At 56.9% G+C, this 27,189-nt stretch overlaps 1 protein-coding gene across 2 annotated transcripts in view; it reads left to right on the forward strand.

The window, feature by feature from the left end:
- IRAK2 (interleukin 1 receptor associated kinase 2) overlaps positions 1 to 27,189 on the forward strand; it is a 62,816-nt gene that overhangs the window by 24,489 nt on the left and 11,138 nt on the right. For both annotated transcript variants that reach the window (XR_009866752.1, XM_062200448.1), the window contains exons 3-9: positions 2,996 to 3,118; positions 9,608 to 9,678; positions 13,123 to 13,290; positions 13,367 to 13,431; positions 19,342 to 19,456; positions 20,438 to 20,547; positions 22,923 to 23,118. Coding sequence is in view for 1 of the 2 variants with exons in the window: in XM_062200448.1 (XP_062056432.1) it covers positions 2,996 to 3,118; positions 9,608 to 9,678; positions 13,123 to 13,290; positions 13,367 to 13,431; positions 19,342 to 19,456; positions 20,438 to 20,547; positions 22,923 to 23,118 (848 nt within the window). In the remaining variant the exon portion in view is untranslated. The remainder of the gene's footprint in view (positions 1 to 2,995; positions 3,119 to 9,607; positions 9,679 to 13,122; positions 13,291 to 13,366; positions 13,432 to 19,341; positions 19,457 to 20,437; positions 20,548 to 22,922; positions 23,119 to 27,189) is intronic.

Below are 27,189 nucleotides of genomic sequence, written 5' to 3' on the forward strand. Positions count from 1 at the left end.
GTTATAATAACCTTGACAAAGTCCCCAGTTTGCACATGATGTCATCAAAGTTATTCAGGTACACGCAGCTGGGAAGGCACGGGCTGGTTTCCAGGCCAGCCTGGACTCCGAACACCTGAGCCCTGCCCTGCTTGCATAAGATAGGTTTGTTTAAAAAGATTAAGATTCCAGTGACAGAGAGGAAATGCAACAAGGAGAAAGCCACCCATGATCACTCCTATTCAGCCTTATTGTTATTTTTGTGTGTCCTGGGGAAATCAAAGGGCCATCCCTTTGTTCCTGCTTGTCCCCAGACTGGGCACCCAGAGGACACACAGAGGCCGGGTGTGGTGGTGAGTCAGCCGTGCGGCCCTAACTGGATAGGAAGGCACGAACCCCGCCCCAGGCTTCACTGTTGCTGAATGTTTGACTTGGGATGAGTTTTTTACCCCACGAGCCTCCTATCCATGGGTTCCACGTAGAGCTATAGGTTCTTTTCTTTTTTAAAGAGTATTTATCAGTTTCAAAGGCAGAACGAGAGAGGGAGAGAGGTCCTCTGTTGGTTCACTTCCTAAATGACCACGACAACCAGAGCTGGGCCAGGCTGGAGCCACAAGGCAGGAGCTCCATCGGGATTTTCCACGTGGGTGGCAGGGGCCCAAGTACTCCAGCCATTTCTGCTGCCTTGCTAGGTGTGTCAGCCGGGAGCTAGTTGGAAGCAGGACAGGCAGGACTTGAACTGGCGCTCCCATATGGGCTGCCGGCATCTGAAGTGGTGGTTGGACCTGCTGCACCACAGCGCCAGCCTGAGATGCAGCTTCTGTGCGATTATTATGCTGTTTTATACCAGAGATGTGGACATCGCGGATGTTGGTGTCTGTGGGCGTTCTGGAATCAGTTCTCCAAGGATACTGAAGGACAGCCATCTACTCGAAAATAAAATGCACACAATTCTGTTGTGAGGATTAAATAAAGTCTTCCCACAATGCCATGCAAATGTAGGTGTTACTGTTGTCCTAGCCCAGAGCCCGGGTCTGGACAGCGAGGTCCAGTTCACAGCAGGAATGAGTATTTCTCATTGAGTCCCAGCCCCACCTGTGCTCTGCCCTGTGTGAGGATAAACAAATCAGCAACCTTCACTGGGACTCAGTGCCCCATTTTTGCCTTGCTCAGGTGTGGGGCCTGGCACACAGGGCTGTAGAATTTGGGTTTGTGCTGCTGGCACTGTGGCATAGCGGATAAAGCTGCCGCCTGCAATGCCGGCTTCCCACGTGGGCGCCGGTTCGAGACCCAGCTGCTCCACTTCCGATCCAACTCTCTGCTGTGGTCTGGGAAAGCAGTAGAAGATGGCCCAAGTCCTTGGGCCCCTGCACCCACATGGGAGACCCAGAAAAAGCTCCTGGCTCCTGGCTTTGGATCGGCACAGCTCTGGCCATTGCGGCCATCTGGGGAGTGAACCAGCGGATGGAAGACCTCTCTCTCTCTCTCTCTCTGCCTCTCCTCTCTCTGTGTAACTCTGACTTTCAAATGAATAAATAAATAAATATTTTTTTTAAAAAAAGAATTTGGGTTTGATCTGGGAGCCATAGGGGAGGTAGGATTCAGGTTAAAAGTTTTACATTGTTTTCGTTTCTTTTCTTTTCTTTTCTTTTCTTTTCTTTTCTTTTCTTTTCTTTTCTTTTCTTTTCTTTTCTTTTCGACAGAGTGGCAGTAAGAGAGAGAGACAGAGAGAAAGGTCTTCCTATTCTGTTGGTTCACCCCTCAGTGGCCGCTGCCACCGGCGTGCTGCGGTGGGTGCACTGCGCCGATCCGAAGCCAGGAGCCAGGTGCTTATCCTGGTCTTTCATGGGGTGCAGGGCCCAAGTACTTGGGCCATCCTCCACTGTACTCCCGGGCCACAGCAGAGAGCTGGACTGGAAGAGGAGCAACCAGGACAGAATCCGGAGCCCTGACCGGGACTAGAACCCGGGGTGCCGGTGCCGCAGGCGGAGGATTAGCCTAGTGAGCCGCGGCGCCGGCCTGTACACTGTTTTCTAAGCAAGGGAGCCCTCAAGGCTTGACACTGGGAGCTGGCATTGTGGTGCAGCAGGTTAAGCCACAACCTGTGATGCTGGCATCCCACAGGAGCACCATTGTGAGCTCCAGCTGCTCCACTTCCAGTCCAGTGCCTTGCCACTGTGCCTGGGAAAGCAGCAGAAGATGGTCAAGTCCTTGGGCCCCTGCACCCATGTGGCAGACCTGGATGGAGTTCTAGGCTCCTGGCTTTGACATGGCTCAGCCTGGGCCATTAAGGCCACTTGGGGAGTGAACCAGCAGATGGAAGATCTTGCTCTCTCTCTGTCCCCCCACCACCCTCCCAACCCTGCCTGCAAGGCTTCCTGTTGGAAGTGAAGACTGTGTTTTGTTTTGTGAGATGCTACCTGGTGAGGGGTGTGGAGGGCTTCTCAGGCCTGCCATGGAGGAGGGAGCTACTTCCCACTGCAGCTGTGGGAATCGCGGAAGCTGGGGGAGCACACCCTCATGGCACATGAGCGTTCCCAAACCTGTGTGCGGGGGATGTGCGCACCCTGGAGAGGCAGGTGCTGCCTTCTGCCTGGGCTGCAGCCTCTGGCTGTGACCTTGGGCAAGCTGGTCAGCATGGAAGGCAGAGACGCTGAGGGTTTAAGGTCAGGGAAGCTGGGCCTGGGCCTGCTGTAGGATTCCCATCTAGGAAATGGGTCGCTTGTGTGTGTTTCCCCAGCAGGTGGAAGGGAGGGCGGGAGTCAGCCAGGGGGGAAGGAGAGGGAACGGGGCTCAGAGGAATGATGACCTGTCTGTGAGGATCAGGAGCTGGACCATCACAGGGGATGGTCGTGTGCAACCCCTCATTTCACAGATGGGGAGTTCGAGGCCCAGAGAGGGCAGAACTGGCCGGGCCCCCTGTGAATCTGTGATGGAGCCGGGAGCAGCACCCCGCTCTGATGGCTGGACCATCCCACTCCATGGAATGACGGCCTTCTTCCCGCCTTGTTTTCAGGGAAACCGGCTCTGGAAACTGGATCGTCCAGCCCACCCTCCCTTGACCCTGTGCTGTCGGGAAGGCCCGAGACAATCACAGAAGAGGAGCAGCCCGTGGGACTGGCCAGCCAGCCAAGCACAGGTATTCTTAATTTAGCCTTTGCCTTAAAGCAAATTTATTTAAGGCACTGCTTGTCTATAAGGATGTTCACTGTAGCGAGGAAGAACAAAAAATTGGAAACAACGGGAAGTGGTGAAATCAGCGAGGATCGCAGCCGTTAAGTCCCCTGAACGGTGATGTGGGTGTGTGTCCACAGGGCAGGTTCATAGCCAGTGTGACAGAACGGCAAGGAGGTCAGCTAACCAAGGAATCCGTGTCACTTATTACCATTTGCGTCAAAGAAAAACACAGCAATTGAGGTCTTTCAGTGCCCAGGACTTCGTTGTGCCCAAGGTATTGATTTGTTTAACACTCAGCTGACTATAGGAGTTAGATGTTGATCCCACTTCATTGATAAGGGAGCCAAAAGACACAGAGGTTCTACAAGCAGGCCCACGTGTCCCTGGGCCACAGAGGTCCTACAAGCAGGCCCACATGTCCCTGGGCCACAGAGGTCCTACAAGCAGGCCCACGTGTCCCTGGGCCCCTAGGCTTCTGTCCGCAGGCTCTGGACTGGTGCCTGGCAGCCTCTGCCCCCCACAGGCCTCTGGCAGGGCCTGACCCTCGAGCTGTGTGGGGAGAGCTGGGGGCGCTGCCGGCTCTGCCGCCTTCACCTCCGTGAGTCTCAGGCCTGCTTCTCCATCCGCATCACCAGAGCTGTAGAGGGAGAGCCATCACTCAAGTCACCGAGAAGGCAGTGGCTCCCAGCCATGGATGTGAGTGCCCGTGACGCTAACCACCACACACCCCAGGGTCCTTCAGGAAGCTCGTGGAAAATGGAATTAAAGATGAAGCTTACTTGGTCCAGAGAATTTTGAAGTCTATAAGTTGGGGGGTCTTCAAAAAGTTCATGAATGTGGCTGGTGCTGTGGCGTAGTGAGTAAAGCCACTGCCTGCAGTGCCAGCATCCCATATGGGCACTGGTTTGAGTCTTGGCTGCTCCACTTCCAATCCAGCTCTCTGCCATGGCCTGGGAAAGCCGTGGAAGATGGTCTAAGTCCTTGGGCCCCTGCACCCACGTGGGAGACCTGGTAGAAGCTCCAGGCTCCTGGCTTAGGATTGGTGCAGCTCCAGCCATTGCGGCCAATTAGGGAGTGAACCAGCAGGTGGATGATCTCTCTCTCTCTCTCTTTCTCTCTCTCTCTCTCTCTCTCTCTCTCCCTCTCTCTCTGCCTCTCTGTAGCTCTGCCTTTAAAATAAATAAATAAGTCTTAAAGTACATGAAAAATATGTTTGGAGAAAAGAGTGCATGTCAAAATGTTTCTGCACCAGAATAAAACCTTTTGGGGCCTGTCTTGTGGCATTGTGGGTAAAGCTGCAGCCTGCGATGCCAGCATCCCGGCTATTCCACTTCTGATCCAGCTCCTTGCTAATGGCCTGGGAAAAATAGCACAAGATGGCCCAGGTGCTTGGGCCCCTGCCGCCCACGTGGAGACCTGGATGAAGCTCCTGGCTTCTGGCTTTGGTCTGGCCCATTGCTGGTTGTTTTGGCCATCTGGGGAGTTAACAAGCAGATGAAAAATCTTTCTCTCTCTCTCTGACTTTCAAAATACATAAATCTTAAAAAAAAAAAAAAAAAAAAAAACTAGGCCAGCGCCTCGGCTCACTAGGCTAATCTTCCGCCTGTGGCGCCGGCACCCCGGATTCTAGTCCCAGTTGCTCCTCTTCCAGGCCAGCTCTCTGCTGTGGCCAGGGAAGGCAGTGGAGGATGGCCCAAGTGCTTGGGCCCTGCACCCCATGGGAGACCAGGAGAAGCACCTGGCTCCTGGCTTCGGATCGGTGCAGCGCGCTGGCCGTAGCGGCCACTTGGGGGGTGAATCAATGGAAGGAAGACCTGTCTCTGTCTCTCTCTTTCTCTCTCACTGTCTAACTATGCCTGTCAAAAAAACAAAAACAAAAAAAAACTAAAACAAAAACCCTCAATTCCATTTTCCATGAACCTTGGGAAACCCCTCATGCTGCTATCGCAAAGCCTTCCTGACAACTTCAGGTTTGTCTTCATCCCCTGGTGCAAGGCAGGGGACTAGGTGGCAAGGACTCAGCAGAGACTTCCCCCCTCCTGCGGCCTCCTGCGGTGAGCTGAAGGCCCCCAGTCCCTGGCTCTGAGGCTCCTGAAGCCGAGGCCAGCCCGGCCAAGGGCAGCGTGCGGAGGGCCCTCTGGATCCGAGGCCATGCTGGCGTCTCAGCTCCGCCCTTCCTAGCAGGATTGCTGGGCGGTTCCCCCCCCCCCCGCTTCTGTAACACTTACATAATCGCATCACCCCATGGCTGTTGTGTAAGAAACAGCACACCTCAGGGTTGCCCCAGGAAATGCTCCTGAAGTGTTAGCCAATACCAGGAACATTCCGGACACCCCGATAGGTTGGGCCTGGAAAATTAACTCATGGTCTGAAGTCTGAATTATTTCCTGTAGCTAAAGATAATAATAATAATAATAAAAAGTGCCGACTTCTGATCAGCAGTTAGATAAGGGGCAGTGGCTCTGAGTCAAACACAGTACTGGCCGTGGCCGGAAGGAAAAGCAGCCCTCACGCGGGAAGTTCCGGGCGTGCTGGGAGGATGGAGGGGGCCACGGGTGTAGCAGTGACCTCTCCTGGGCTGGCCCTCGTCCCAGTAGCTGTCAAGTGAGACAGCTGTCAAGTGTTCCTGTCGGCGTTTGCACTGTGGACTCTGCCAGCCTGCCCAGGCAGACCCATCGGTAAACGCAGTCTAGAGATAGGGACAGGAAGTCGGTTGTCTGTAATCTGGCCCAGCTGAAGCCAGGAGAGGGCTCGTTGATGTCATCGGGTCACCCACAGGCTGTCTGCCCTTGGGAAAGCCCCACCCTTCTAGCCCAGAAGCACCTCTGCCCCTCCCAGCCCTGCGCCTGCGGTGGCACAGCTCCCAGGTCGTGGCTGGGTGCACAGGAGGTGGCGCTGGGGGACGCGGCCCCTGACCTTTCTGGAAGAGGAGTCATCACCCTAGTCCCCCAGGAGCACCTGCAGGCACCCCAGGTGCCAGGTGTGGCCTCCCAGCCTCTCTCAGGGCCGCCCTGGCCCACAGCGAGGCTGGGGAGGGTGAGGGTCTTGCTTGTCTTTCTAGGACGGTAGATTTTCAGCGTGAAAGCACAAAGGCTAAGGAAGCAGCACAGGGTCCCCCTCCCCATCACCCAGGTGTCACCCTGAGCCCCTCTTCCCTCGTCTACTCCTGATTTTAAGACATTTCCACATGGAAAATTCCAGACACAAAGCAGAGGCTGTAGTGGCCGCCACACCCCCAGTGTCTTCAGCGTGGTCCACGCGCAGCCAGTTTCTCATCACGGTGTCTCATGGGAATCGGGGAGGCTGGCTCCAGGACTTCTGTGGGTCCCTTTTGTGGAATGGCTCCGTGTTTGCACTGACCCTACACGCGTCCTGCCGTGTCCTTTAAGTGATCACTTGCTGCTTTTCAGGACTGCCCTGTGAATAGCTTTTTTTTTTTTTTTAAGATTTATTTTATTTATTTTGAAGGAGTTACAGAGAGAGGTAGAACCAGAGAGACAGAGAGGTCTCCCATCTGCTGATTCACTCCCCAAGTAATCACAATGGCCAGAGCTGAGCTGATCCGAAGCCAGGAGCCAGGAGCTTCTTCCAGGGCCCAAGGACTTGGACCATCCCCAACTGCTTTCCCAGGCCATAGCAGAGAGCTGGATCAGAAGTGGAGCAGCCGGGACTTGAACCAGCACCCATGTGGGATGCCGGCACTGCAGGCGGCTGCTTTACCCACTACACCGCAGCACCGGCCTCTCCTACCTGATTTGTCAGCCTCGTGGTCTTGGCTCGAATCCCATTCCCTTCTCATGTGAAAAAAAGTTTGAAAGCCATGTATCATTCTTTTCATAATGTGCATTTTTCTTTTACCGTGGGAAGACTGCTTTTACACATGGACTTCAAAATTTTTGTGTCAAACAGGCCTATCGTTTACTTCCACTTTCCACGATTTTTTTTTTTTTTAAGTTTTCTGGTGTGTTGCAGGAATAGCTCTGATCAGTTCCCTCCCTGCACCCCTTCACCATCCTCACCCCAACCTCCACCCCAGCCCAAACCAAACGGCCGGGCTGCCTGGCGCAGCCTCCTGGGCAAACCCCAGACTCTGAGCAAGACAAGAAGGTCGTGGGGTGGGGGGCGGGGCAAATGGCAGCAGGACAGAAACCGAATCCCTGAAGCTGTGGCTCCGAGGGTGCGGCACGGACCTCCAGTGGCTGCCCAGAACCCGGGTGCTGGGACACACACGGATCACGTGCACAGAAGCTGGGGTGGCCAGGGTGTCATTGCTTAAGACAAGGCTTAGTGTGTGTAAGCATGACGTGTGATTTTGAGTTGATGAAAGAAAAACACAGAGCTGTGACCAGTGACTCAGACATGGGCAGAACCTGCTGGCTGACGAGGGGCCACCCGCTGGGAGCAGGCCGGGCAAGGGCAGAGGCCGCTGTCCTGGGAGCAGTGTCTGTGGGACAGGATCCTGTAGCTGCGTCCCCCGCGTTACGTTTGGCCTGGTCCTAAGCCGGCCGTTGGCTTTGTGAAGCTGCTGTGCCCGCGGAGGGGCTCCAGGCTGGGCTCGGAGCACCCTGCTGTGGAGGGGGAGGAAAGACATTGGGACAGAAAAGAGGGGAGGGGAGCGGGGGAAAGCCCCCTGGATCCCTGCAGGATTGACCGATTCAACAAGGAAACAATGCGGAAGTTGTCACATGCACAAGTCATGTGAAGGAAATGAAAACCACAGACATGCTAGAGGCCAAGAGGGAGACTAACCACAGGCGGCAGCAGGAGGTCCTGGGGCCTCCTGGGAAATAGGCCAGGGGGCAGGAGGTCCTGGGGCCTCCCGGGAAGTTGGCCGGGGGGGCAGGAAGTCCTGGGGCCTCCCGGGAAGTAAACCAGGGGGCAGGAAGACCTGCAGCCCCACCGGGAAGTAAGCCAGGGGGCAGGAAGTCCTGGGGCCTCCCGGGAAGTAGGCCGGGGGCAGGAAGTCCTGGGGCCTCCCGGGAAGTAAACCAGGGGGCAGGAAGTCCTGCAGCCCCACCCGGAAGTAGGCCAGAGGGCAGGAAGTCCTGGGGCCTCCCGGGAAGTAGGCAAGGGGGCAGGAAGTCCTGCAGCCCCACCAGGAAGTAGACCAGGGAACAGGAAGTCCTGGGGCCTCCCGGGAAGTAAACCAGGGCGCAGGAAGTCCTAAAGCCCCACCGGGAAGTAGGCCAGGGGGCAGGAAGTCCTGGGGCCTCCCGGAAAGTAGGCCAGGGGGCAGGAAGTCCTAAAGCCCCACCGGGAAGTAGGCCAGGGGGCAGGAAGTCCTGCAGCCACACCGGGAAGTAGACCAGGGGGCAGGAAGTCCTGGGGCCTCCTGGGAGGTAGGCCAGGGGGCAGGAAGTCCTGCAGCCCCACCGGGAAGTAGGCCAGGGGGCAGGAAGTCGTGGGGTCTCCTGGGAGGTAGGCCAGGGGGCAGGAAGTCCTGCAGCCCCACCGGGAAGTAGGCCAGGGGACAGGAAGTCCTGGGGCCTCCCGGGAAGTAAACCAGGGGGCAAGAAGTCCTAAAGCCCCACTGGGAAGTAGGCCAGGGGGCAGGAAGTCCTGGGGCCTCCCGGGAAGTAGGCCAGGGAACAGGAAGTCCTGGGGCCTCCCGGGAAGTAAGCCGGGGGCAGGAAGTCCTAAAGCCCCACCGGGAAGTAAGCCAGGGGACAGGAAGTACTGGGGCCTCCCGGGAAGTAAGCCGGGGGCAGGAAGTCCTGGGGCCTCCCGGGAAGTAAGCCAGGGGGCAGGAAGTCCTGCAGCCCCACCGGGAAGTAAGCCAGGAAGGAACCCTTGGGAGGAAGGTGACTCTGTCCCGCCCAGAATTTAAACGAGGCTCAGCGCATGGAAGCACTTCGGCTAGTGCCCGCAGGCCTGCGTATTTCCTGTCCGCTGGCCTGGGCCCTCCCCAGCCTGTGCCGCCTCCCTCAGTCTCTCCAAGCCCGGGTCAGAGGTTCCGTGACCCTCAGCTGCTGTGGAATCCTTGGAGGATGGTCATTGCCCCACCTGCTTCTGGGGAGGTTTCCAGAGGGCAGGCTCAGTTGCTAGTTCACCTCCGTGTCCGTGTCCATGTCCGTGGCTGGCTGCCAGGTGGTGCAGTAGTGTTGGAAGTTGGAAGTCAGATGAGTTTCCCTTGGAATCCCACTCTGCCACCGCGTCTGTGTGGCCCTGGGTGTGAGGTCACCTCCTCAGGACCCACCTGCTAGGACTGTCCCCAGGCTTAGCCGGGTGGGCCTTGGGGAGGGTGGCTGGGGCTGGAGAATCGGGAAGTGGTCTATGGCCATACCACCCTGAACGCGCCCGATCTCGTCTGATCTCAGAAGCTAAGCAGGTTCGGGCCTGGTTAGTACTTGGATGGGCGAGAATCAGGAAGTGGGAGGGAGTGAGGGCACTCACTCTGAGTCCCTCCCCATTCCTCCCGGGCCGTGTTGTGACCCACAGTACCCCTCTGCAGGGTCCCCGTCAGCTGGAGCCCAGCAGACCTTCTTTCCACTACTCTCTAAAGAGGACTCCTCGGATTCTAAGGTAAACCCACCCCTCAGCTGGGGCTCCCCTCCAAAGGGCAGCTTCCTTTCCCCAGGACTGACGTGGGCCTGAGAGAAGAGGCGGCTGACTCACCCCAGCATCCCGGCCCCTGGGCAGGTGGTCGGTGAAGCCCGGGCTGCACTTTGACTGTGTTTGAGCAGCACTCAAGCCCGTGACTGGCACCCCCCCCCCCCATGTCCTGCGCACATCCTCACGTTGGTTTTGGCAGTGGGTTGCTCACAGCCTCGTCCCTGTGACAGCTCAGTTGTCCCGACTTAAATGACCCAGGCTGAGCTGTCCTGAATTCTGAGTGACCTGGGTCCAGGGTGCGTTATGACTTTTGTAGGCCTGAGCCACTTTCCTCCCTTTATTAAAAACAACCCCAGGGGCTGGCACTGTGGTGCAGCGGGTAAAGCCACCGCCTGCAGTGCCAGCATCCCAAACAGGCGTCCGTTCAAGTCGCAGCTGCTCCACTTCCCATCCCGCTCAGTGCTCTGGCCTGGGAAAGCAGTGGAAGATGGCCCAAGAATCGGGGAGTGAACCAGTGGATGGAAGACATCTCTCTCTGTCTTTGTCTTTCTTTCTCTCTCTGCCTCTCTGCCTTTCAGATAAATAAATAACTTTAAAACGAACAAACAGAAAAACCCCAGATCATGTTTGATAACAGTGTTAAGATGGCTGTAAGCTAAGTGAGATTAAGGAAGGAAACATTTTTTGTTTTTAAGATTTATTTATTCATTGGAAAGTTAGAGTTACAGAGAGAGAGGTCGTCCATGTACTGGTTCACTCCCCAGGTGACTCTAACGGCTCTGGCTGGGCCAAGCCAAAGCCAGGAGCGAGGAGCTTCATCTGGTCTCTCACATGGGTACAGGAGCCCAAACACTTGGGCCATCCTCTGCTGCTTTTCCCAGGCCATTAGCAGGGAGCTGGATAGAAAGTGGAACAGCCAGGACACGAACCGGCACTGCAGGTGGTGGCTTTACCTGCCATGCCACAGCACCGGCCTCCAGGAAACATTTTCTTCAACCCTCGAAGTGTACCTGTTTTCTTCTGATTTTAAAAGGAGTTGAAATAGGTTTGTGGCCCAAAAAGTATTGTGGGAGAAGGCAGTCCTGCTGGAGTGTGGGTACGGAAGTTCTTTCCTACGGAAGACTTTGTAGCAGGGTTTTTGTTTTTTGACAATTAATCATTTTCTATTTTTAAAGATTTATTTGTTTATTTGAGAGGCGGAGTTACAGAGAGAGAGGTCTTCTATCCTCTGATTCATTCCCCAAATGGCCACAATGATCAGAAGCCAGGAGCCAGGAGCTTCTTCCAGGTTTCTCATGTGGGTGCAGGGGCCCAAGCATTTGGGTCATCTTCTGCTACTTTCCCAGGCCATTAGCAGGAAGTTTATGGAAGTGGAGCAGCCGGGTCACGAACCAGCATCCATATGGTATGCTGGAATCCCAGGCGAAGGCTTAACCTGCTGTGCCACAGCACCGGCCCCCAGAATTAATCATTTGCAGAGATGTAGTGAGAACTTGCAGAAGGATCGTGGTGAAGTGGAGTGTTGAAACCCTAGAAATCAAAACTTTGTGGAGCAGCTGGGACTAGAACCAGTGCTTATATGGGACGCCGGTGCCACAGCTGGAGGATTAACCTACTGTGCCACAGTGCCAGCCCCAGCTCCGTCTCCATTCCAGCTCTCTGCTATGGCCTGGGAAGACAGTAGAGGATGGCCCAAATCCTTGGGCCCTTGTACCCAAGTGGCAGCCCGGCAAGAGCTCCTGGCTTCAGATCAGCCCAGTTGTGGCCATTGCAGCCTTTTGTGGAGTAAACCAGCATATGGAAGATCTCTCGCTCTGCCTCTGCCTCTCTGTAGCTCTGCCTTTCAAATAGATACATCTTTTAAAAAGAAAAGATTTATTTGAAAGAGTGACAGAGAGGGACAGACAGAGAGAGGAATCTTCCAATCCACTGTTTCACTCTCGAAATGGCTACAGTGGCTAGGGCTGGGCCAGGTTGAAGCCAGGAACCAGAAGCTCCATCTAGGTCTGCCGTGTGAGTGGCAGGGGCCCTGGAACTTGGGCCATCCTCTGCTGCCTTCCCAGGTGCATTAGCAGGGAGCTGGATTAGAAATGGAGCAGCTTTGGGGTGCCAGTTCTGTCCTGGTTGCTCCTCTTCCAGGCCAGCTCTCTGCTGTGGCCCGGGAAGGCAGTGGAGGATGGCCCAAGTGTTTGGGCCCTGCACCCGCATGGGAGACCAGGAGGAAGCACCTGGCTCCTGGCTTCAGATCGGCCGCCAGCCATAGCTGCCATTTGGGGGGTGAACCAACGGAAGGAAGACCTTTCTCTCTGTCTCTCTCTCTCTCTCACTGTCTAACTCTGCTTATTAAAAAAAAAAAAAAAAAAAAGGGAGCAGCTGGGGCTTGGACTAGTGCTGTGATATGGGATGCTGGCATTGCAGAAGGCACCTTATCCTACTGTGCTATGCTGGCCCCATGATCTGTTTTGTTAAATAAATCCCAGTATAGTGAACTGACAGAAAATACCTAAACTTTAATCCCAGTTATATGAATAATGGGATTATAGATGATTTTTTTCTTCCTAATTTTCTAAAACTGCTAATAAGACCATGTATAGCTTCAAAAAATGTAAGTTTATTTTATTAATAAAAATAACAATTTATTTTACGAGCAGCTTCTTATAAGCTACTTCTCAGAAATCCGGGAGCCCGGCATCTAAGCTGAGCACAGGACGCTCAGCCCTGTGGCCTCATCTCAGCTCTGGGGCCCCTGGGTGGTCACCGGTTGTTGTTTTTTTAAAGATTTATTGATTTAGTTGAAAGGCAGAATTAGAGAGAGAGGGAGAGAGACAGAGAAATCTGTCTGGTTCACTCCTCAGATGGCCACAGCAGCCTGGGCTGGGCCAGGCTGAAGCCAGGAGCCTAGAACTCCGTGCATGTCACCCACATGGGTGACAGGCCCAGGTGTTCAGGCCACCTTCTGCTGCTTTCCCAGGTGCATTAGCAGGGAGCTTATGTGGGATGCCAGCACTGAAGGTGGCAGCTTACCCTGCTGTGCCATAATGCCAGCCCTGCGTGGTCATTTGATGAAACTGAAAACAAAGGAAACAAACATCATCCATGTGCCAGGCTTGCTTACATCTTAGCAAATCTTCAAAGTCACCCCCCAGAGTGCTGCTGTTGTCTTCATTTTTGTTGATGGGGACATTGAGGGTCATAAAGTTAAGGAACTCGGCCACGGTCACACAGCAAATTGGCTGTGGAGCTGGGGTCTGAGCCGGAGCCTCTCTGTGCCCCTGGTCCTGCTCCTCAGCGGATCCCAGGTCCCCTCCACCCCTTAGCGCTGATGTCCACGGCCCGGGCGGTGCTGGGGAGGCGAGCTGTGGGCTCACCCTGTGTCTCCTGGGTCCTCAGTGTTTCGGCACCTCTGTTTTGCAGCAGGAACCGTTGTTCCTGGCTGGAGACAGCCTTTTCTGGAGAGAGGCGGATGTGGTCCAGGCGACCAAGAACTTCAGCCTAAGCCACCGCATCAGCCAGGGGACCTTTGCCGAGGTCTACCGAGGAGAGAGGCACGGGAAGCAGTATGTCTTCAAGACCATCAGAGAGGCAAGCAGTTGCGGCGTGCGGTGCGGGGGCGCCCAGGGGAGGCAGGCGTGTCATGTCTCCCCATCTTGCTCCACAGGGGGCCTGCTCAAGTCCGGGATCGATCGAAAGATTCTTCCAGGCGGAGATGGAGATGTGTTGTAGGTAAGCCTCTCCTTTGAAAGCAGTTCGTTTAATAGTAATGGCAGGTGACCCAAATACCACGCGTGCCATGTAGGGCGATGCTTTGGGCACTGCTCGCTCATAAGGACTCTGTAACACCGCGTATGCTCTCATTTGGGCAAGCTGAATCACAGAGCTGTTACATGTTCACTTGGGTCACACAGCCAGGAAGTGGAGAGCTGGGTTCAGGCCTGCATGCTCTGGCTCCAGAGTCTAGTTTTTCTACAAAGCGGTTGCATGCGTAGGTTGGAAGTACACCGGGCGCTCGGCTCGCCCTCACTCCCTCCTTCACAGGGGAAGAATTCTGTTTCTGTCTCACTTTCTGAGATGTGCGGAGACTTCGTGACTCCAGCTCTGAGAGCAAACCCACTCTGTGGTCACAGCCCTCAGAGCAGGGGCTGTAAGGTGCCCGACTGCTAACTCTGGTCCTGCTGGCCTTCGTGCAGCCTGAGAGCTAAGAGTCATTTTTACTTTTTAAAAAATGTTTGTGACACAGGAGAACCGTGAGACTGAAGCATCTGGGTCCGTGACGAGGGCTCGCTGGAACGCAGCCTCGCTCGTCACCTCCGTGGTCCACAGTGGGCGGTTCCAGCCGTGACTGCACAGCTGGCAGAGCCCGGAACAGTGCTCAGCAGCCCTCTGCGGCGGCAGCTGCTGACCCGTGGTCTAGAGCAACAGGGGCCTGCAGGAGTTATCCTCAGATGTGCTCCTTTTACAGATGGGGAAACTGAGGCCAGGGCAGTGAAGTTGCTGAGCTGGGTGGGGCCGGGAACTTGCCCTGGCTCCACCACCACTGACCAGTGACCTTTTTATTATTATTACTATAGATTATTTATTTGTTTATTTGAAAGGCAGAGTTACACGAAGCAGAGGCAGAGAGAGAGGTCCTCCTTCCCACTAGTTCACTCCCCAAACGGCCTTAGTGGCCGGAGCTGAGTCTACCCAAGGCCAGGAAACAGGAGCTCCTTCCGAGTCTCCCACGTGGGTTCAGGGGCCTAAGCACTTGGGCCATCTTCTACTGCTTTCCAGGTCATAGCAGAGAGCTGGATCAGAAGTGGAACAGCCAGGACTCAAACCAGCGACCATATGGGATCCTGGCGCCATAGACAGAGTCCTAGCCTACCACGCCACATTGCCAGCCCCTGACCAGTGAACTTAACTGACCCATACTGGATGCCCCTTGTATGCTGGACCCCAGCTGTCTTCAGCTTTGGCAACTTACTGCCTAGGTTTCCTCTGCAAGTGTGCAGCCTTGGGCAGGCCATGCGCTGTGTGGTTATTGTACAGGATTTATTTTAAGTAATAAAATTATAAATAAGAACATAGAAATCATCTGTTTTTAAGCACCTATAATTAACCACAGTGTATTAACATTTGGATGTATTTATTTAATGATTTCTCTGTTCCCCAGTATATATGAATGCACACATACACGTGTCTACACCTGCACACACACACGCTTAGACAAACCTGAAGTGCAGTCCCCTATCGACTGTGCATGGTGCTTCCTAGAGTGGGCAGGCACCCTTCAGTCATGGGCTCGGGAAGTGTGAGTGCTGGGCCTCCGTCATATGTGGGTCAGCAGTGTGAGTGCTGGGCCTCCGTCATATGTGGGTCAGGCAGTGTGGGTGCTGGGCCTCCGTCATATGTGGGTCAGCAGTGTGAGTGCTCGGCCTCTGTCATATGTGGGTCAGCAGTGTGGGTGCTGGGCCTCCGTCATATGTGGGTCAGCAGTGTGAGTGCTGGGCCTCCGTCATATGTGGGTCAGCAGTGTGAGTGCTGGGCCTCCGTCATATGTGGGTCAGGGAGTGTGAGTGCTGGGCCTCCGTCATATGTGGGTCAGCAGTGTGAGTGCTGGGCCTCCGTCATATGTGGGTCAGGCAGTGTGGGTGCTGGGCCTCCGTCATATGTGGGTCAGCAGTGTGAGTGCTCGGCCTCTGTCATATGTGGGTCAGCAGTGTGGGTGCTGGGCCTCCGTCATATGTGGGTCAGCAGTGTGAGTGCTCGGCCTCCGTCATATGTGGGTCAGCAGTGTGAGTGCTGGGCCTCCGTCATATGTGGGTCAGCAGTGTGAGTGCTCGGCCTCTGTCATATGTGGGTCAGCAGTGTGAGTGCTGGGCCTCCGTCATATGTGGGTCAGCAGTGTGAGTGCTGGGCCTCCATCAGTCGTGGGTCAGCAGTGTGAGTGCTGGGCCTCCGTCATATGTGGGTCAGGCGGTGTGAGTGCTGGGCCTCTGTCATATGTGGGTCAGGCGGTGTGAGTGCTGGGCCTCCGTCATACGTGGGTCAGCAGTGTGAGTGCTGGGCCTCTGTCATATGTGGGTCAGCAGTGTGAGTGCTGGGCCTCCGTCATACGTGGGTCAGCAGTGTGAGTGCTGGGCCTCTGTCATATGTGGGTCAGGCGGTGTGAGTGCTGGGCCTCTGTCATATGTGGGTCAGGCAGTGTGAGTGCTGGGCCTCCGTCATATGTGGGTCAGCAGTGTGAGTGCTGGGCCTCTGTCATATGTGGGTCAGCAGTGTGAGTGCTGGGCCTCCATCAGTCGTGGGTCAGGCAGTGTGAGTGCTGGGCCTCCGTCATATGTGGGTCAGCAGTGTGGGTGCTGGGCCTCCGTCATATGTGGGTCAGCAGTGTGAGTGCTCGGCCTCCGTCAGTCGTGGGTCAGCAGTGTGAGTGCTGGGCCTCCGTCATATGTGGGTCAGCAGTGTGAGTGCTGGGCCTCCGTCATATGTGGGTCAGCAGTGTGAGTGCTGGGCCTCCGTCATATGTGGGTCAGCAGTGTGAGTGCTGGGCCTCCGTCATATGTGGGTCAGGCAGTGTGAGTGCTGGGCCTCCATCAGTCGTGGGTCAGCAGTGTGAGTGCTGGGCCTCCGTCATATGTGGGTCAGGCAGTGTGAGTGCTGGGCCTCTGTCATATGTGGGTCAGCAGTGTGAGTGCTGGGCCTCCGTCAGTCGTGGGTCAGCAGTGTGAGTGCTGGGCCTCCGTCATATGTGGGTCAGGCAGTGTGAGTGCTGGGCCTCCGTCATATGTGGGTCAGCAGTGTGAGTGCTGGGCCTCCATCATGTGTGGGTCAGCAGTGTGGGTGCTGGGCCTCCGTCATATGTGGGTCAGCAGTGTGAGTGCTGGGCCTCCGTCATATGTGGGTCAGCAGTGTGAGTGCTGGGCCTCCGTCATATGTGGGTCAGCAGTGTGAGTGCTGGGCCTCCGTCATATGTGGGTCAGCAGTGTGAGTGCTCGGCCTCCGTCATATGTGGGTCAGCAGTGTGAGTGCTGGGCCTCCGTCATATGTGGGTCAGCAGTGTGAGTGCTGGGCCTCCGTCATATGTGGGTCAGGGAGTGTGAGTGCTGGGCCTCCGTCATATGTGGGTCAGCAGTGTGAGTGCTGGGCCTCCATCATATGTGGGTCAGCAGTGTGAGTGCTGGGCCTCCATCATATGTGGGTCAGGCAGTGTGAGTGCTGGGCCTCCATCAGTCGTGGGTCAGCAGTGTGAGTGCTGGGCCTCCGTCATATGTGGGTCAGGCAGTGTGAGTGCTGGGCCTCCGTCAGTCGTGGGTCAGCAGTGTGAGTGCTCGGCCTCCGTCAGTCGTGGGTCAGCAGTGTGAGTGCTGGGCCTCCGTCATATGTGGGTCAGCAGTGTGAGTGCTGGGCCTCCGTCATATGTGGGTCAGCAGTGTGAGTGCTGGGCCTCCGTCATATGTGGGTCAGGCAGTGTGGGTGCTGGGCCTCCATCAGTCGTGGGTCAGGCAGTGTGAGTGCTGGGCCTCCGTCAGTCCGTGGGTCAGCAGTGTGAGTGCTGGGCCTCTGTCATATGTGGGTCAGGCAGTGTGAATGCTCGGCCTCCGTCATATGTGGGTCAGGCAGTGTGAGTGCTGGGCCTCTGTCATATGTGGGTCAGGCAGTGTGAATGCTGGGCCTCCATCAGTCGTGGGTCAGCAGTGTGAGTGCTGGGCCTCCGTCATATGTGGGTCAGCAGTGTGAGTGCTGGGCCTCCGTCATATGTGGGTCAGGCAGTGTGAGTGCTGGGCCTCCGTCATATGTGGGTCAGCAGTGTGAGTGCTGGGCCTCTGTCATATGTGGGTCAGGCAGTGTGAGTGCTGGGCCTCCGTCAGTCGTGGGTCAGCAGTGTGAATGCTGGGCCTCCATCAGTCGTGGGTCAGCAGTGTGAGTGCTGGGCCTCCGTCATATGTGGGTCAGGCAGTGTGAGTGTTCGGCCTCCGTCAGTCGTGGGTCAGGCAGTGTGAGTGCTGGGCCTCCGTCATATGTGGGTCAGGCAGTGTGAGTGTTCGGCCTCCATTAGTCGTGGGTCAGGCAGTGTGAGTGCTCGGCCTCCCCCAGGCTACAGGGAGTACAGATGTGAAGCGTGGGTGGCCCTCCTTGGGGAAGTCCGTGGCCCAGTGGGGAGACTGCTGTGTGCAGAGCTCAGAGAGTATGACAGGTGTGAATGGGTGTCCGGAGAGTGGAGCAGTGCAGAGACATCAGGCAGGAGGCCACTTAGCGTCTCCTGGGGACCCCAGCTTTGGTGTGACATGAGGCAGAGGAGAGGGGATTGAAGAGGATTTTGATTAAAAGAATTGTAAAGGCAGAGAGAGGGAGAGGGAGAGACAGGAGTAAGGAAGAGAGAGAGATACCGATCTTCCACCTGCTAGTTCATTCCCCAAATGCCCACAGAACCAGGAAGGGCTAGGCCAAGTGGAAGCCAGGAGCCAGGGACGCCATCTCGGTCTCCTACTGGGCGGCAGGAACGCGTGCACTTGGGCCAGCATCCACTGCCTCCCAGGCCCATTAGCAGGAAAGTGTGTCAGAAATGTGGAGTGGGGCCGGCATTGTGGCATAGCAGGTTAAGCTGCTGCCTGCAGTGCCGGCATCCCATATGGGCGCCAGTTTGAGACCTGGCTGCTCTACTTCCCATCCAGCTCTCTGCTGTGGCCTGGGAAAGCAGTAGAAGATGGTCTAAGTCCTTGGGCCTCTGCACCTGCATGGGAGATCTGGAAGAAGCTCCTGACTCCTGGCTTCAGATTGGCGCAGCTCCGACCGTTGCAGCCATCTTGGGGGTGAACCAGAGGATAGAAGACCTGTCTCTCTTCCTTTCCTTCTCTCTCTGTGTAACTCTGATTTTCAAATAAGTAAATAAATCTTCAAAAATGTACTTGTTAAAAAGAAGTGTGGAGTAGCCAAGGCTGAAACCGGGCACTCTGAGGTGGGGTGTGGGCATCCCAAGTGGTGGCCTGACTCACTGCACCACCCCCGCCCTGAAGCTGTTGATGCCAGCGAACTGTGACTGGCAGGGTGCAGGAGGTCGGAGGTGTCCAGGAAGCCGGGTGGGCCGTGGTGTCCCTCCCCGAGATGATGAGCCTGGTGGAGGAGCCGGTCTGGGACTAGCTGAGTCCAGGCTGACACTCACCTGCGTGGGGCAGTGCAGCTGGACACTGGGAGGCAGCTGGACACTGGGAGGCAGCTGGACACTGGGAGGCAGCTGCAGAGAGCGCTCAGGAGTGTTGCTCCCAGTCCTGGGAGGATCCGGGAGCTGGCAGAGGGCGTGCCCTTCCAGGAAGGCAGGAAAGCAGGGTCCCAGTGGAAGGAGGGGTGGGAGGGCCTGGCGGGGTGGAGACTGAGTGCAGTGCAGGCGGATTTCCAGGGAGGGTTGGAATCCCGAATCGGGCGGTCCTGGGGTCTGGTCACGGCTTCACCGCTTGCTAGCTCTTTGGCCCCTCTGCCTGCTGTGGAGAAGGTGTGGTTAGTGGGGCCCAGGCCTCAGTCGGGCTGGGAGGCAGGCAGGTTTCATTTGTCCTCCGGGCACCTGGGGGTCAAGCATGTGGCGCCCGCGAGGTCCCTGCTGGCCTTGGGTTGCCGCGTGTGTCTGACTCGACACCACGCACTCTTGGCTGATTGCAGGTGCTGCCACCCCAGCGTCTTGCCTCTGCTGGGCTTCTGCAGGGGAAGATGGTTTCACAGCTTGGTTTACCCCTACATGGCCCATGGCTCTCTACAGGACAGACTGCACGGTCAGGTAAGGTCCTGCCTCACGGTCAGAGAGCCAGACCACATGGGAATCCTGGGGGAGGCGCTGTCCCGGGGAGGTCCGGGCGGGCTGTCAGGAGAGAAGGTAGAGCCGGAGAGGTGAGGTCCCGCTGCACATCTTCAGGAAAAACCTGTCCCAGACGTCATGCGCAGCGGGCGCTCCCTCCGAGTGAGGAGCGGAAGCCCTGATTTTAGTCGGCACGGTTCTGAGGGTTAGCCAGTCCTTTATGAAGGAGCTGATGTGCTGTGCCTCCCCACAGGGACCCCCTCGGGCTGTGCCGCCACCAGCAAGGCTCCCCCTGTCCCAAAGAGGAGTCTGGCACATAGGCACAGGGTGGCCTCCCCAGAGGACCGCAGCTGGCAAGCGTAGGTGCCAGGGCTTGCATTGGGTCTGCCTGGCTCCAGACGTCAGCTTCTGGACGAAGTCCATGAGCTTTGGGCTGTCCAGGCTGCTGCTTAGAGGACGTGGGATCCGAGGCAGGGCTTGCCAGACGGGTGACGATTTTGCTGGGGACATTCAGGCTCACGAGGACAACGCCGTCCCTGGGAACAAGGGAGGCTTCAGCCAGCCCCCACCCGCAGCCCCCTCCGCCCCGCAAAGACTCCTTCAGTACAGACTAAGGCTGCACAGGCCTGGGTGCTTGTCTTGCCAGCGCGAGCCCCTAGCTCCTTTCCCAGCCATCCTTCCTAGAGGGACCCCCGGGCTGGGCCGGAGCCGTCGTGGTGCAGGTGCTGTGGATCGCTGGGTGCCTGCTGTGTGGTGGGTGCTCTGCTGCCCACGTAAACCCCGGCGTCCTTACAGCAACCCTGACACGTGGGGGTGCACTTGTCCGCGTTACATCCAGGGAAACTGAGGCCGGGGACAGGACTGGGACAGGAGCTGGCCGAGCCTTGTCGCAGAGCTACACGGCGGGCAGGAGCGACTTCAGAAGTGCACAGGTGCGAGGCTGTCTCCTGCTCTCTGCCGTAGGGTGGCTCGGACCCCCTCAGCTGGCCACAGCGCGTCGGCATCTGCTCGGGGCTGCTCCAGGCTGCCCAGTACCTGCACAGCCTGGGCATCATCCACTGCAACATCAAGAGGTGAGCTCTGGGTGGGCCCGGCTAGGCCTGGCTGCAGGCGTGAGGCCTTGCCTGCTCCTGGTCCCCTCCCCCTGCCTCCCTTCGCTCTGCTCTCCTCCCCTCTTCTCTTCTTCTGTCTTCCGCTCTGCCCTCAAGAGCCAGCACTCGCGGGGTGCGTTGTCAGAGCCCATCGCGTGGTCTGCCCGCCTTGCCCCACGTTTTTTTTATTTACTTGAAAGAGTTACACAGAGAGAGGAGAGGCCGAGAGAGAGAGAGAAAGAAAGAAAGAGAGGTCTTCCATCCGTTTGTTCACTCCCCAGATGGCCGCAATGGCTGGAGGTGCGCTGATCCAAAGCCAGGAGCCAGGAGCTTCTTCCAGGTCTCCCACGTGGGTGCAGGGGTGCAAGCACTTAGTCCATCTTCCACTACTTTCCCAGGCCATAGCAGAGAGCTGGGTCAGAAGTGGAGCAGCCAGGACTCGAACCAGTGCCCATATGGGATGTTGACAAAGCAGGCGGTGGCCCTACCTGCCACAGCACCGGCTCCCCCTCCCCGACATTTTTTGTCCCTGTGCTTGCCTTCCTGGGCTGCTGTGTGTTTCCCTGTCCACCAGCGCTGGCCTTCACCCAGCCTGGACCTTTGGGCCCTGTCTGCCAGGCCCCTTGGAGTTTTCAGCTCCTTGTTGGGAACCTGGCTCCTTTGTGGGTCTGTGGGTGAGCTAGCAGCTCGTCCCCGGGGCTTCCTGCACCTCTGTGACTCAGTGTCCAAGGGCCAGATACCCTCTGTCTGGGGACTGGCACCAGGGGCACAAAATCCCAGAAGCTCCCAGGATACCTGACAGGACCAGCCCTGGCTGCGTGGACCCACTCCCCCCAGTCCTCCGCCCTGGCACGTGGAAGCTCTTTCCTCCTTTCTCTTGGTGTGTTTTGTACCACAACTGTCCGAGCAACAAAAGAAATAAGAGGGTGCGAGGCTGGCACTGAACGCGGTCAGTTGGCCTCGATTTCCTGTTTCTTTTTTGGGCTCTGCCGGCAGCGACCCTTAGCCCAGGCAGCTGGGTATTCACATTCTGTCTCCCCGCCTCCGTGTGCGCCTGGGCAGCATCTTTCCGTTGCACGTTTAGTGCCTCCTGGGCTTTCGTGAAAGTTTGCCCAGCATTGACTTAACCACCATGAACAGTGGGCATCGGAATTGGTGTCTACTTGGGAAAATGCTGCTTGGGGAAAACTCTGCGTGCTACACTTTTTTTTTTTTTAAAGGTTTATTTTATTTATTTGCAAGAGTTACAAAGAGAGGTAGAGACAGAGAGAGAGGTCTTCCATCTGCTGGTTCACTCCCTAGATGGCTGCATCGGCCAGAGCTGCGCCAATCTGAAGCCAGGAGCCAGGAGCTTCCTCCAGGTCTCCCATGTGGGTGCAGGGGCCCAAGGACTTGGACCATCTGCTGCTTTCCCCAGGCCATAGCAGAGAGCTGGATGGGAAGAGGAGCAGCCGGGTCTTGAACCGGCACCCATATGGGATGCTGGTGCTTCAGGCCAGGGCTTTAACCTGCTGTGCCACAGCGCCGGCCCTGTGCTCTACTCTTTTGTGCATCATTTAGCTTTCTGTCTTCCCTTTCCATGCTTTCTCAGAGTTGACCCCCTTGCTTGGGTCAACACTTTTTTTTTTTTTTTTTTTTTTTGCTCTTATTCCCACAGTCTGTGTGGTGTTTAGACTCGAGTCAGCCAGGCCCAAGATGGGGGGATCCTCGTGGTGTTGGGAAGGACCCAGCCAGCACAGTCCCTGCCCAGGGTCGGTGCCCTGTGAGGGTCAGGGCAGGGAGGCTGTGCTGCTTTGGGTGCCTTCCTGGGGCATCAGGACTCTTTTTTTTTTTTTTTCTTTAAGATTTATTATTTTATTTTGTTGGAATGCCAGAGTTAGAGAGAGGGAGAGAGAGAAAGAGATCTTCCATCTGCTGATTCACTACCCCAGTGGCTACAAGGTAGGGCTGGGCCAGGCCGAAGCCGGAAGCCCAGAACTCCATTTGGTTGGCAGGGGCCCAAATACTTGGGCCTTTTTCCACTGCTTTCCCAGGTGTGGTAGCAGGGAGCGGGATTGGAAGCGGACTCAGCCTGGTGCCGATATGGGACGTGGGTGTTGCAGGCAGCGGCTTAACCTGCTCTGCTGCCCCTCCAGCCCAGGAATTCTTCCCTAACTCCGCCTGCGTTTCCTGAAGGGAGTGGCTCCTGGAGCATTCCCTTCCCCATTGGCGCTGGCTCCGAAGTCCACGTTGAGGGTCCCCAGTGGCCTCACCTTGTAGGGGCTGGCGTTGCCCAAGGCCTAGTTGTGTTCTGAGAGTCTCCATGGCAACCGTACCGTCCACCTGGAAGCTGAAGGCTCTCTCTGCTTGCTTTACAGCTCCAATGTTCTGCTGGACCAAAACTTCGCCCCCAAGCTGGCTCATCCAGTGGCCTGCCTGAGTCCTGTCAACAAAAAGTCAGAATACACCGTGATGCGGACGCACCTCTTCCAGGCTTCGGCCGCGTATCTGCCCGAGGACTTCATCCGCGTGGGGCAGCCGACGAAGCGCGTGGACGTCTTCGGCTGTGGGATAGTAAGGGTGTCGCTCTCTGCTTTCACATGGGCTGCACTCCCTGGCCCCTCCTGCGGTTCCTTTGGGAGCACAGGGTGTAGCATCACCACACAGGTTTATTCTACCACAGTGGAAGAGGGCTGGCACCCTGTGGCCTGTAGGATGCCTTTGAGCTAAGAGTAGGGTGTTTGTTTGTTTGTTTGTTTGTTTTTTTATTTTTTTATTTTTGACAGGCAGAGTGGACAGTGAGAGAGAGAGAGAGAGAGAGAGAGAAAGGTCTTCCTTTGCCGTTGGTTCACCCTCTAATGGCCGCCGCGGTAGCGCGCTGCGGCCGGCGCACCGCGCTATTCCGATGGCAGGAGCCAGGTGCTTATCCTGGTCTCCCATGGGGTGCAGAGCCCAAACACCTGGGCCATCCTCCACTGCACTCCCTGGCCACAGCAGAGAGCTGGCCTGGAAGAGGGGCAACCGGGACAGGATCGGTGCCCCGTCCGGGACTAGAACCCGGTGTGCCGGCGCCGCAAGGCGGAGGATTAGCCTGTTGAGCCACGGCGCCGGCCAAGAGTAGGGTGTTTTAAAGTCATGGGGGCTGGCATTGTGGCACAGCGGATAAAGCTGCCACCCCAAACCCTGGCTACTTCCGATCCAGCTCCCTGCTAATGCACAGGAGAGAGCAGCAGAGGATGGCCCAAGTCCTTGTGTGACTGCACGCATGTCAGAGACCTGGATGGAATCCCAGGCTCCTGGCTTTGGCCTGGCCATTTCGAACATCTGGGGAGTAGCAGCAGGTAGAAGACCTCGTCTCTGTTTCTGTAACTCTGCCTTTTAAATATATAATGTGTTAAAAAACAGAACAAAACAAAACTATTTAATTAACAGATATTTCTTTGAGGAGCTCCCATTGGCTAGTTTGCTCCCCAAACGCCCACAACGGCGGAGGCTGGGCCAGGCTGGAGCCAGGAGCCAGGAACTCAGTCCAGGTGTTCCATGTCGGGACAGGACCCCGACTACGTGAGTCATCACCTCTGCCTCCTGGGGTCCATCGTGGGAACTGGATGAGGACTGGAGTGGGCACGGAGCCCAAGCGCTCTGATGCGGGACACGGGTGTGCTGACCAGTGGCTTGGCTGGTCGGTCAGACGCCTGCCTGTGGGGATAGCATGTTGTAAAGGAATGTGTGAAAAAAGACACAAAGTGAACTAGATGACAGGGACTGTAATGGCCCACACAGTCCTCCGTGTTCACGGTGTGGCCTGTACAGACAGTCCCTGCCAGCCCTCGGAAGGAAGCCGCTCGTGGGTGTCCAGGAGCTGGGAGGCCGCAGCTGGCATCTCCTGACTTCCCGTTCCTGTCTAGCCAGCCATCGAAACATCTGTCCAGCTGTCCCCTGTTTGTTCTGCTCTCCTGTCATCCACCCACCCACCCACTCACCCCTCATCCCTCTCTGGACCCGCCCACCGATCCATCCGTGTGTCCACCACCCAGCCATCCACCCGCCAGTCCTTCCAACCCGGCCACCAGGAGACACCCATCCTCCAGCCCGCCCTCCGCCCCCACTGCCAGACCCTTGGACTGTGCCTGTAGACGATGTAGCTGAAACAGAAGGGTGGCCGTCTCCACAGTGTGTTTCTGTACAGCACCCCTTTGTCTGGATCTCTGTAAGACTGATTGGGTAAATGGATTTTGTGGCCAAACTGGTTTGGGAAACACTAGGTAAAGCAAAGTCGTTCAGTGATGACCTTTGCCCCTGGCCCGTGGGAGTTCTCCAGAGAGGGCTGTGTGGTGTTTCCCAGGCCCTTTTGTCTGTGCCACTTTGAGCCCAGAGCATCCGGCAGCATCAGTTCCCCGCAGAGCCTGGGCCGGGAAGCGCTGGCTGGGGGAAGCGAGGGTCTGGTTGGCCCCAGGCAGGCACAGACAGCTGCCCTGGGGTCTGGCCTTTGCCTTCCTCTCCAGCCTCCAACTCTGCACTTCCTTTCTCTGACCATGGTTCCCTGTGTCGCCTCTGCCACTGGTGCCGCGGCCTGGGGCCACCTTCTGCCCTCAGCCCAGCCTCCACCTCCTTCTGTCCCCAGCCCGTCTCGCTCTGGTCCCCTTGCCTCTGTTAGCCTCACCGTGTGCTGTTCAGTGAAGCTCCGTGGGCCGGGCCAGGATGCCGTGCCTTTCAGAAGCCGTGCCACTGAACCCTGGGCTGCTCTGCATGTGGGCTAGACCCGGCTCGGGTACTTGGAGCTGTGTGACCCGAGTCCACCACCGCTGTGTGGGCGATGATGCCCCCGGGGAGGAGTGTGGTGCCCTGAGCAGGGTCAGTGCCGCCTTCTGCTGCTCCTAGACTTTGTAACTCAGTGCTCGGGTCACAGTTGACTTCCTGTTTGTGCACCCACCCGTCTACCCACCCACCTCCCACCCATCCATCCACCCCCTCTTTCACTGAGGGCCCACTGACTCCCTGCACCCTGCCATTGTCTCATGGTTCTGATTTTTTTTCTTTCTCCCTTCTTCCCTCCCTCCCTCCCTCCCTTCCTTCCTTTTTTTTTTTTTTTAGGTTTATTTATTTATTTATTTTATTTATTTTTTGACAGGCAGAGTTAGACAGTGAGAGAAAGAGAGAAAGGTCTTTCTTCCATTGGTTCACCCCCCAAATGGCCACTACGGCCGGTGCACTGCGCCAATCCGAAGCCAGGAGCCAGGTGCTTCCTCCTGGTCTCCCATGCGGGTGCAAGGCCCAAGCACTTGGGCCATCCTCCACTGCCTTCCCGGGCCATAGCAGAGAGCTGGACTGGAAGAGGGGCAACCGGGACAGAATCTGGCGCCCCGACCGGGACTAGAACCCAGGGTGCCGGAGCCGCCTAGTGAGCTGTGGCACTGACCTTTTAAGATTTATTATTAGGCCGGCGCTGTGGCTCAATAGGCTAATCCTCCGCCTTGCGGTGCCGGCACACTGGGTTCTAGTCCCGGTCGGGGTGCTGGATTCTGTCCCGGTTGCCCCTCTTCCAGGCCAGCTCTCTGCTGTGGCCCTGGAAGGCAGTGGAAGATGGCCCAAGTGCTTGGGCCCTGCACCCCATGGGAGACCAGGAGAAGCACCTGGCTCCTGCCTTCAGATCAGCACGGTGCGCCAGCCACAGCGTGCCTACTGCGGCGGCCATTGGAGGGTGAACCAATGGCAAAGGAAGACCTTTCTCTCTGTCTGTCAAAAAAAAAAAAAAATTATTTATTTGAAAGGCAGAGTTGGGGAGAGAGAGGGGGAGAGAGAGAGATCTTCTGTCTACTGGTTCACTCCCCAAATGACAACCACGGCAGGGCTAGGCCCTGACAAAGACAGGAGCTTCTTCCGGGACTCCCACATGAGTGCAGGGGCCCGAGGACTTGGGCCGTCTTCCCCTGCTTTGCCAGGTGCTTTAGCAGGGAGCAGGATTGGAAGTGGGGCTGCTGGGGCTCCAGCCGGCACCCCTATGGGATGCTGGCGTTGCAGATGGGGGCTTTAGCCTGAGTGCCACAACGCTGGCCCAGTAGTCCTGCTGTTTAACTTCGGTTCCTCCTGTGGGAAGTGCAGGACATTTCTCAGATTTTTAGTTTAAAAAACGTTATTTCAGAGGCTGGCAGACAGAGTCAGACCTCAGCTGGTTTGTTCCCCAAATGCCCTCAACAGCTGGGCCGGGGCTGGGCTCACTCCAGGGGCCAGAGCTCAGTCCAGGTCTCTCACAGCGGTGGCAGGGACCCAGCTACTCAGGCCAGCCCTGGGCAGGAAGCACAGTGCAGAGCCGGAGCTGGGCCCCTCCGCCAGGCTCTGTGATGTGGATGCTGTCATCCTCCGCCAGGCCTGCTGTCTCGGTGTTTTTGGTGAGCACTAAGTGACTGGGGCAGGGCCCAGCCCGGAGCCTGCTGGGTTGGGGGCAGGGGAGGTGCTCGTCCACTTCCCCTTGTTCTCTTCCTCTGGGGCAGGACCTGGCCTGCAGCCCCTTCTCAGTGCTCCTCGGGCGGTGCCCTCTGCTGCCCTCTGCCGGCCACCGTGGGTCATCTCTGCAGCCCGCCTGATGCTAACCTGACTTGTCTGAGGGGACAAGTGGGAGAGAGATTGGGCACTGCAGGTAGCATG

The sequence above is a fragment of the Lepus europaeus genome, chromosome 9 (assembly GCF_033115175.1).
Source record: "Lepus europaeus isolate LE1 chromosome 9, mLepTim1.pri, whole genome shotgun sequence".
Taxonomy (NCBI): Eukaryota; Metazoa; Chordata; class Mammalia; order Lagomorpha; family Leporidae; genus Lepus; species Lepus europaeus.